This window comes from Apodemus sylvaticus, chromosome 4 (assembly GCF_947179515.1).
Source record: "Apodemus sylvaticus chromosome 4, mApoSyl1.1, whole genome shotgun sequence".
Taxonomy (NCBI): Eukaryota; Metazoa; Chordata; class Mammalia; order Rodentia; family Muridae; genus Apodemus; species Apodemus sylvaticus.
In genome coordinates, this window is record NC_067475.1 from 69,594,220 (window position 1) to 69,604,731 (window position 10,512).

Below are 10,512 nucleotides of genomic sequence, written 5' to 3' on the forward strand. Positions count from 1 at the left end.
GGCAGTAAAACAAACACCTTTAATCCAGAAGCTGAGACGTGAAGACACATCCTTAATAGGGCCACGCCTTCTACTGGAGGCCTATATAAGCATATGAAGAAGTAGACTTTGTGTCTTTGCCTGCCTGCTCTCATCTTACTAGCAAGCCCATTTCTTCACTGGCATTAGACTCTACTTCAGAATACCAGCATATACTGAAGAAAACCTGAGACTTCAAACCTCGTGGACTAAGTAAGTACTGACTGTAGTCATTGTTATATTAGTTGAATTTATGTTGTTCTCATATATCCTCTTTCTATTTATATAAAGGAATTAATTCTGTATGTTCAATAAACACACACAGATATATACTCAGAGAGAGAGAGAAAGAGAGAGAGAAGACAGAGAGGGGGGAAGAGAGACACAGAGAACCAGAGACAGTTACACAGAGACAGAGAGAAAAACAGCAGAGAGAAAGAATTTAGGAGAAATCTAAAATAAAATCTAAAGAGTATATATAATTGTATGTATCAGGATGAAGAATCAATAAATGCTAGTTCTTCTTTTCAGATCAATGTTAACCTCCAAACTACCGCCAACAGAAATGTCAGGGGACATGGAAGCCAAGGGCTCCACACAGATCAGTGTAAAAAACATCTGCTATGAGTGGACCATTAGCAACTTCTCATTTTGCATGGATGGAATTCAGAAAGAGATTAGAAGCCCAGAGTTCTCATTAGAGGACAATGAGGAAGTGGCATGGTGTTTGAGAGTATACCCAAATGGAGTTGATAAAGAAAGCAAAGATTACCTGTCAGTTGACCTGGGATTGCTCAGCTGTCCCGTGTGCCCAGTTTGGGCAAAGTTTGAGTTCTGGATCATAAATTCCCAAGGAGAGAAATGTCAAAGTAGGAAGAACCCCAGTGTTGTAAGCTTTTGGCAATACCAACACAGGGGATTCAAAGAGTTCATCCTTCGAGATTTCCTCCTCTCCCATCAGCATTTACTTCTCCCTGAAGACCAGCTCACCATCTGCTGCAAGGTGAGCATAGCGGGAGCCATCTTCAGCATGCCTGGACAGAACATGACACCTGCAATCAAGGATCCAAGGCATGTGTTGGCAGATGACCTAGGGAAGCTTTGGGAGAATTCCATCTTCACAGACTGCTCCCTATTGGTGGGTGGCCATGAATTCAGGGCTCACAAGGCCATCCTAGCAGCTTGCTCTCCAGTTTTCAGAGCCATGTTTGAACATGAAATGCAGGAGAGACTAAAAAACCTCGTTGAGATTCATGACTTGGATCCCCAAGTCTTCCAGGAGATGATGGGCTTCATCTACACATGGAAGGCACCAAACCTCAAGAGCTACTCCATGGCCTCTGGTCTGCTGGCAGCTGCTGACAGGTATGGCCTGGACGGCTTGAAGGCCATGTGTGAGGATGCCCTCTGCAGGATCCTCTCTGTGGAGAATGCTGCAAACACTCTCATCCTGGCTGACCTCCACAGCACACAGTGGCTGAAGACTCAGGCCCTGGATTTCATTACAGATTTTGCCTATGAGGTCTCTAAGACCTCAGGGTGGAAGTCATTGGTGGAGTCACATCCCCCCTTGGTGGCTGAAGCCTTCTGCTCCCTGGCTTCTGCACAGTGTCCTTCTTTGGAGCCATGATTTAAATGCCTAAAGTGATCTCAGAAGATGGACAGCTGTGACCTGCACCTCTTCTGCAACAGCAACAACCAGCTTTTTTACCAATGACTTCTGCTTAGACAATGGTATTGAGGGAGCATTTTCACTTTATCAGAGGAATGGCAGCATGGTGGCTCAGGATTTAAAACACCTGCAATATATTATACATACTGAAATGGTAGGTGTGCAATAGGCAGCACTGCAGTCTGGGACACTCTACATGACATCTATGATGTTAATGTTCCTGTTTGAATTTGTCTGATTGTTTGAAAACTGATTCAATTTAGAGCTGGCCCTAGGCAGAGAACAACTGTGTTTCTTTGGAGAAACACTTCTGCCTTGGACTGAACAGAAGAGATGACTGTGGCCATTGGCAAGGAGAAATCAACCATGATTGCTTCCTCATCAGTGAAGGAAAGACAATGAAGAGTTTCTTTTTAAACATTCAAGGTTCAGGGAACTCGGCTTCAAAAGCAATTACTGCTCTCTCAGAGATCTCTTGCTAAGTTCGCTACACACACAGGAGAGTTTTTCACCACCTGAAACTGGTGAATCAGAGATCTGAGGCCCTCCTCTTGTCTCCATGGCCACAAAGAACTCTGTAGACAAAACCTTAACCAAATAAAATACAAGATGAATAAAACTTTTGAAATCAGTCTGTTGTTTCCAGAGATGTTTATTTCAGAGAAGTAACATGTAGACCAAGCAGCCTAGCTCAGCTGTGGATGTTTGAACAGAGCCCTCACTCTCCTACCAATATTAGAAACCCTTGGTCTTTTTCCTTGGAATTTAATGTTGGAAAATGAGAACTCCACCCTCATGCTCTTATGACGACTGAGAAGACTATGCCATAGTAGAGGGAGTCTAATCCTTCTGGGAGAGATGTGTTTGTGGATTAAGGCATGCAAAATCTATTAAATGTTTTGAAAACATCCAAAGGGATTTATTCATTACAGATTTGCAGGCCTGTATACCTGTTGAGGGAGAACCGGCTGGGGAAGGAGCAGAGGTACAAGTCCTTGGTCCAGAACACCAACTAAAACAAACCAGATGATAGATAACCCAGTGAACTGGAGTAAAACACCTGTAAAATACTACTGGTCTTCTTTAAAAAGGGTAAAATATCTTCCAATAATCCTTTAATCTTAATAATCTCCTTAATTAATACCTTATTCACTCATCAGAGAAGCTTCCTCCTGCAGCAGACTGGAACAAATACAGAGATTAACACCCAGACATTATGCAGAGAGAGACAGAGACAGAGACATTGGAGAGACAGAGACAAAGAAAGATCTTCATACACACAACTGTAAATGAGATGTTTCCCTTAAATCCATGCCCTCATAGTTCAGAGAGCCCTAAGGAAGATGATCAGAAGCAGGGAGGGAGACAGGGAATGGAGATTCTCGGGAAGACAATGCCCTTTGAATCCCCTTTAACTCACAGACACTGAGGCAGCAGTCCCATGGCCTCCATGGATCTGTACCAGCTGTCCTTTTCTGATGACAGACAGAAATGTAGAGGATCCATATGGGAAAGGACGTGGGAAAGAACTAGAAGAATTGAGGGAAACACTGCTCACTCAGATTATACAGTATTAATAAAGAATTCATGCTTAATTAAAGAAGGAGGAGGAGGAGCAGATGCCTGGGGAGAAAAAATAGTAGTTTTCCAAAACTTTCAGAATGAGATAAGAAGTGTTTCTAAGTAGATCCCCTCTGGTTATGTTTTAGTGCAATGCCATTAGGGACATTAAATTAAGTGGTAACCAAATATCAGGAAGAGAGAATAAAATAAAATACATAAACGTACCCTTTTTGCTCATATTCTTGGTGTCTTAGTCAGGGTTTCTATTCCTGCACAAACATTATGACCAAGAAGCAAGCTTGGAAGGAAAGGGTTTATTCAGCTTACACTGCTGCATTGCTGTTCATCACAAAAGGAAGTCAGGACTGGAACTCAAACAGGTTAGGAAGCAGGAGCTGATGCAGAGGCCCTGAATAGATGTTCCTTACTGGCTTGCTCCCCCTGGCTTGCGCAGCCTGCTCTCTTATTGAACCCAAGAATACCAGCCCAGTGGTGGTACCACCCAAAAGGGGCCCTCCCCACTTGATCACTAATTGAGAAAATGCCCCACAGCTGGATCTCATGGAGGCACTTCCCCAACTGAAGCTCCTTTCTCTGTGATAACTCCAGTCTGTGTCAAGTTGACACACAAAACCAGCCAGTACACTTGGCTGGTTCTCCCAATTCTGAGCAAAACCTTATCTCCCTCCTGTGGATCTCTATTGCCTCAATCAATGTTTTAGAAAAATGGTTTACTTCATGTTTAGAGTGTTGTTTCTGCATGCCTATCTGCATGTGTGCTACCCACAGAATCCAGAGGAAGGCACTAGATCCCATGAGACTGACAGCTAGACTTTTGTGAGTTGCCCATTGCTACTAGGAATGAAACCTGGTTCTATTGACTGGCAGCCAGAGCACCAAGTGCTCAGTCATCTCCTCAGGCCCTGTCCCATTTGATTCTGATTACACACCTGTGGTTGTCCTCAGCATGAGGTCGAGTTGAAGGGAAACTTGACAAGTGAATTCTGAGGAATCTGGGATACAGAGCTAACAGACCACAATCTCTTCTTTCAGGTTCATCCTCTCAGCATCAGTCTTTGGAATGAGGAATTCAGCCTCTGTCCCTATAGTTTCTCCATCTTCCCACACAGTTGTGTCCACACCATTCCCTGACTATTACGAATATTGAGAAGTTTGGGAGTCCATGAAAATATTTTATTGTCTCCTCTATTGGAAATTTTTGCAGGTTTTTGTATCTGCTGACTAGCTCTATCTTGTGTTATTGGAATTAAGAAAAAATACCATTCTGGCATAATAAATTACATTATACTGTGTAATTTAAAACCATGGAATTTATTCCTACAGTGTGAAGGTCAGGAAGGATCAACACATGCATTTCTTCATAAATGATACCTGCTCTAGGGATATAATGGTAGAAGAGCCAATTGGCAAGGACCTCCTCACTTCCTTTATACTCTTTTACTCTTTATATGGTAGAAGCTCGACAGTCAAGGCAGGCCTCAAAGCCATGGTTAAGCAGGACTTTCTCAATCTCCAAATCCTTGCTTGATCAGAAACATGTTGGGATTCCTGGATTGAATTTTTGTATGAGAGTACTTTCCTATTCCTAAGGATTAGCATATGACAAAATCACCTTACAGAGGCCCTGCTTTTCTTTCTTTTTTATTGAAAATGAGTTTTCCACACAAAATATTCAGATTACAATTTGCCTTTCCCCATCTCCTTCCAGTCCCTCCCCATCTCGCTACTCACTGTACTGCTCAGGTCTCACTCCTTCCAGTTAGATGACAAGCAGAAAAACAAAACCAGGATGAAAAACAAAGAAAACACACATGAAACTTACATGCACTTACACACAAATGCATAAAGTCAATAAAACACAAAATCATGAACCAAAACATAAAAGCAAAAGTGTAGAAAAATGACTAAACAAAGCATATGAGAGAAATTAAAAAGTACAATTCAGCATTTGTGTAGGCCATCAACTCCTTGAGAGCTGGCCTACTCTTAAATATTCTTTGTATAACCAGAGTAAATCTGCTGGAAAAATAATTTTTCATTTCCAGGCAGTTATGAGTTAGAGAGAACATCTCACTCAGGGATAGGAGATAGTATAAAATTCCCCGATTCAGCTCCGGCACCTCCTCTAGACCCATGCAGAGACATATGTCTACCCTCATGTTAATACAAATAACAATATTTGACTTCTTCCTTTCTAATTTGTATACCCTTGATCTGCTTCAGTGGTCTTATTGCTCAAAGACATCAAGTGCCCTATTTAATAGGTATATATACAGAGGAGACCACCTTACCTTGTCTGGATTTTAGTGGAATTTTTCAAGTTTCTCTCCATTTAAGTTGATGTTGGTTGGCTATGGGCTTGCTCTAAACTGCCTTTTTTATATTCAGTTACATCCCTGTCTCTTGGGACTTTTGTCAAGAAGGATGTTGGATTTTGTCAAAGGCTTTTTCTGCATCTAATGTGATGATTGTGAGGCTGCTGTCTCTCAGTTTGTTCACCTGGTAGATTGAAGATCTAGTGCAGAAGTTCCTGTGCCAGCTGTACCAGCTACTCCTATACCAAGCAAGGTGGAGAACACCACAACAGGTGCAGCAACCCTTTTCACCTGGTGATCTACAGAGTCTAATTCATTGGGAATGCTTTCCCCTGTGTGGGAGGTTATTGGGGTAACTACTGTGCCAGGATACCAATATCAGATGATACATTTACAACTAGGGAATGTCTGCAAGGGGTAAGTCCTGATGCACAAGCCCACCTATCATCCTCTGGAAGCAAGAGGCACTCATATTCTTAATTGGTAGGAGTTACAATGAAATTGCAGAGATGTGAACGTTCTGAGGGTATCTGATTCCCATTACAATGGCTTTCTTCTGTTACTGAAGGGTGAGCTTACCTCTCTCTGAATGCTGCCATGTACACTGAGTACTTTCTGTAGTCTGTGAATAGTTTCCAGGGAGAGCTGTTCTATCATAGTAGGTGGGCTAGGCATTTAAGCATAACCAACAGTCCTATGTCAAATCAGGACAGGAGGAGTCAATTATCTGGAACAAGCTTTCATAAATGCAGGGGTCATGATTGTGGAGTGGGTTGTTGAGACAGGAAGCGAGTAAACTTAGTGACACTTATGTTAGGGTAGGTGTGGTCATAGGCAGAGGCTAGGGCCTGAAGTCCAGCCTTGCAAGGACTTTATTGGGCCCAATAGCCAGCCAGAACCTGTCTAACAACTTGTTGGATAGAGAAGAGAGTATTTCTATTGCTTACCCTGGAATCTGTATGCATACGTAACTCCTTTTTTTGTACATGCTCTACATCCCCAAATATAGCCTGAATCCCATCCAGTGGCCTGTTTTCTTCTTTCAGTGAAGCTGAGTGTCAGGTGGCTATAAGGTGAATATGCATGAGAGAAGCGTGAAGGTTTTTCTTCTTTTTTTTCTTTTCTTTCATTGGATATTTTCTTTACTTACATTTCAAATGTTATCCACTTTCCAGTCTCCCCTCCGAAAACCCCCTATTCCATTCCCCTCCCCCTACCTCTATGAGAGTGCTCCCCTACCCATGCACCTACTCCTGCCTTCCTGACCAGGCATTCCCCTCTACTGGAGCATAAAACCCCCACAAGACCAAGAGCCACTTCTCCCAATGATTTCCAACAAGGCCATTCTAAGCTACATATGCAGCCAGAGCCATGGGTCCCTCCATTTGTATTCTTTTGTTGGTAGCCCAACTAGCTTGATGAAATCAGATTTTAGTGAGAGTCCCAGTAGAACCTGTGCTTTCATAACCCCACTGTGCACAGTAGTAGTCCGAAGCTCCTTCACAGACTCTCTGATGGACCTGATGCTCTGGGTGCATGTAAAAATATTGTTTTGACAGGTATTTTCTCACAGAGGGGTCTAACTGGTGATACAACAAATCTTCCAGGTCAAACTATAAAAATGGGAAGCAAGTTTCAGGTGGGGGCCATGTGGCTGGCCTGATGGATGAGATTGTTTGGTCAAGGTTAACAATTATCCAAGTGAACATAAGAGCCTGATGAAGACGGTCTGTGATGGTTGTAAGATGTCAGCATAAAGGGAGCAGAATTAGGAATATTGAAGTAACAACTTCAGCAGATCAGCTGAGCGTGGCATGACTTTCCATTGTTCTAGTGCTAATTCCTTGGGAACTTCCTCTCACTCCAGGCAGGCTGAACATGGGAGCAGTGTATCCATGCCTGGATTCTATTCACTTTAACAGCTGAACAGCTATAGGAAGATGGGTGAGAAGGTCTTGTGATCCACTTGTTTGGTGCTTTACAGGACAGAAAAAAAAAACACATCAAATTTCCCACTATAAATCTTGGAATAGGATTGGGGAAATAGTAAGTGGGAAAGCAAAGGACAAGTTTTAATTCTGCCCTTACCCTTCTGTTACCATGGAAAGAGTGACACTTGTGTTAGCAGGGGTGCAAGCTGTACTTAAAGCCTGGGGCAGAGCATAGAGTTGGGTAGGGAGGCTAGAAGGGAAAGATCTGTGGCATCCACAAGATATAAAAAGAATGGTCAGTGAAGACTCCCACAGGTGGTGCAGTACAGAGGTTAATTGAGATTGTGGAATTAGGTGTGGTAGAACTTTAGTACAAGAAGTTCTGTAAGAAGTCTAGCTGGTATGAAGGCAGGCATGGCCTGGAGCCATGCTTCTCAAACTGTGGCTCCCTCATCCTCTGTGGTGGAGTATTGACCATTTCATGGGGGTTGGATATCAGATATCCTCTATATCAGATCTTTATAGTATAATTCATACGGGAGCCACACTACAGTAATGAAGTAGCCAACAAGTTATTTAATGGTTCTGGTTGACCACAACAGGAAGAACGGTATTAAGGGGGCACAACACTGAGAAGATGAGAAACTACTGGCCTAGGGAATATGAATACATAATGAATAAATCTCTTTGAATGTTTTCAAAATTAATAAAAGATTTTTGCATGCTTTGACCAACAAACACTTCTCTCCCAGGAGGAGGAGACTTCCTCCACACTGGTCTACACTTCTTAGTCATCATAAGAGCATGATGATGGAGCTTTTAGCTAATGTAGATGCCAAGAAAAGACAATGGGTTTGTAATTCTGGTAATATAGTCTCCACGAATATCCACACCTGATCAGGGCTGATTGGACTATATGTGACTTCTCTGAACCTAAACATCTCTGGAATCCACAGACTGATTTCAAATGTTTTATTCATATTATATTTTATTGGGTTACGATTTTGTTTACAGAGTTGTTTGTGGCCATGAAGACCAGAGAAGGGCCTCAGATCCTCTGAATGACCAGTTACAGTTGGTTGAAAACTCTCCTGGGTGTGCTGGGAACTGAACCACAGTTCTCTGACAGAGCAGTAATTCCTTTTGCAGCTGAGTTCCCACAAACTGAACCTTTAAAAAGTCTTCATTGTCATTTAAGTCTCAGATAAATAAATATTCATGTTTGATATCTCCCTTTCTTTGGGCCCTGGTCATTTGTTCTGTTTGGATCAGTCCATACAGTTTCCCCCAATGAAATTCCTTTGGGCTGTGCTTATTTATGGTCAGCACCTAACTTGAATCCCAGTTTCCATCATGTCAGACAAAAACAAACAAGAATTTCAACAGGGCAGATATCATCTAGATTGTGTGAGACTCCTGTTCTGCCATTCACACCTGCAATTTTAACATAGTAGAGCTGTTTTAAATTCTGAGCCACCATGCTGCTTTCTTGCAGATGCAGTGTAAATGCTCCAGCAATACTGTACTCTAACCAGAAGTCATTGGTAACTACATTGGGTGCTGCCATTGGAAGACAGGTGTTGGTCATATCTGACTAGCTCCTAAAATCTCTTTATGCCTTTGAGTGAGGGCTCAAAGAAAACATTCTGTGCAGAATCCAGGGAGTGGAAGGCTTCAGCCGCCAAATAGGGATGTGACTCCAACATTGCCTTCCACTCTGAGTTCTCAGAGACTTCAGAGAAATGAAGTGCAATGAAATCCAGGGCCTGATTCTTGAGTCACTGTGTGCTGTGCAGGTCAGCCAGGATGAGAGTGTTTGCAGCTTTCTCCACAGAGAGTATCCTGAAGAGGGCATCCTCATACATGACCTTCAAGTCCTCCAGGCCATACTTGTCAGCAGCTGCCAGCACACCAGTGGCCATGGAGTTGCTGTTGAGGTGTGGTGTTTTTCCCCTGAGTAGATGAAGTACATCATCTGGAAGACCTGAGGGTCCAGGTCATGGATCTCAACAAGGTTCTTTAGGCTCTCTGCATTTAATGTTAAAACATGGCTCTGAAAACTGGAGAACAAGCTGCTAGGATGGCGTTGTGAGCCCTGAATACATGGCCACCTACCAATAGGGTTCAGTCTTTGAAGAGAGATTTCTCCCACAGCTTTGCTAGGTCATCTGTCAACATCTGTCTTGGCTCCTTGATTGCAGGTGTCATGATCTGTCCAGGCATGGAAAGATGGCTCCTATTATGCTCACCTTGCAGCAGAGGCTGAGCTGGTCTTCAGGGACAAGCCATTGCTGATGGGAGAGGAGGAAACCTAGAAGGATGAACTTTTTGAATCCCCACTTTTCGTATTGCTGAAAGGTTACGACATTGGGGTTCTTCATACTTTGGCATTTCTCTCCTTGGGAATTTATGATCCAGAATTTGAACTTTGCCCAAACTGGGCTCTCTGGACAGCTGAGCAACCCCAGGTAAACTGACAGGTAATCTTTGCTTTCTTCATCAACCCCGTTTGGGTGTACTCTCAAACACCATGCTATTTCTTCATTGGCCTCTAATGAGAACACTGGGCTTGAAATCCTTTTCTGAATTCCCCCCATGCAAAATGAGAAGTTGCTTATAGTCCACTCATAGCAGATTTTTTTTTTTACACTGATCTGTGTGGAGCCCCAGCTCTTTGTCTCCATGTCCCCTGACATTTCTGCTGGAGGTAGTTTGAAGGTTAATCTTGACCTGAGAGAACACCAGAGGTTATTTAATCTTCATCCTATTGAACACGATTATAGGTATACTTTGGAATTTAGTTTCAATTTCCCTAAGTTCTCTCTCTCTCTCTCTCTCTCTCTCTCTCTCTCTCTCTCTCTCTCTCTCTCTCTCTCTCTCTCTCTCCCTCTCTGTCTCCCTCTCCGTCTCCCTTTTCCTCTCTCCCTCTCTCTCCGTCTCTCCCTCTCTTTTCCTCTCTCTCTCTCCCTCTCCCTTTCCCTCCCTCTCTCTC

The 10,512-nt window shown here is 43.0% G+C and overlaps 1 protein-coding gene and 1 pseudogene across 1 annotated transcript; one reads left to right on the top strand and one right to left on the bottom strand.

Moving 5' to 3' along the window:
• The first annotated feature begins 583 nt into the window (after positions 1-583).
• LOC127682513 (TD and POZ domain-containing protein 1-like) lies at positions 584-1,648 on the top strand. The gene has a single exon (XM_052178833.1). It carries the CDS (start codon positions 584-586, stop codon positions 1,646-1,648), a length of 1,065 nt encoding a protein of 354 aa, XP_052034793.1.
• A 7,350-nt stretch (positions 1,649-8,998) lies between these two features.
• LOC127682210 (TD and POZ domain-containing protein 2-like) lies at positions 8,999-10,216 on the bottom strand (annotated as a pseudogene).
• Between the last annotated feature and the right edge of the window lie 296 nt (positions 10,217-10,512).

Bases quoted from the DNA above. Each gene is read 5' to 3' on its own strand.
- LOC127682513 (XM_052178833.1), top strand. From the start codon at position 584: ATGTCAGGGGACATGGAAGCCAAGGGCTCCACACAGATCAGTGTAAAA.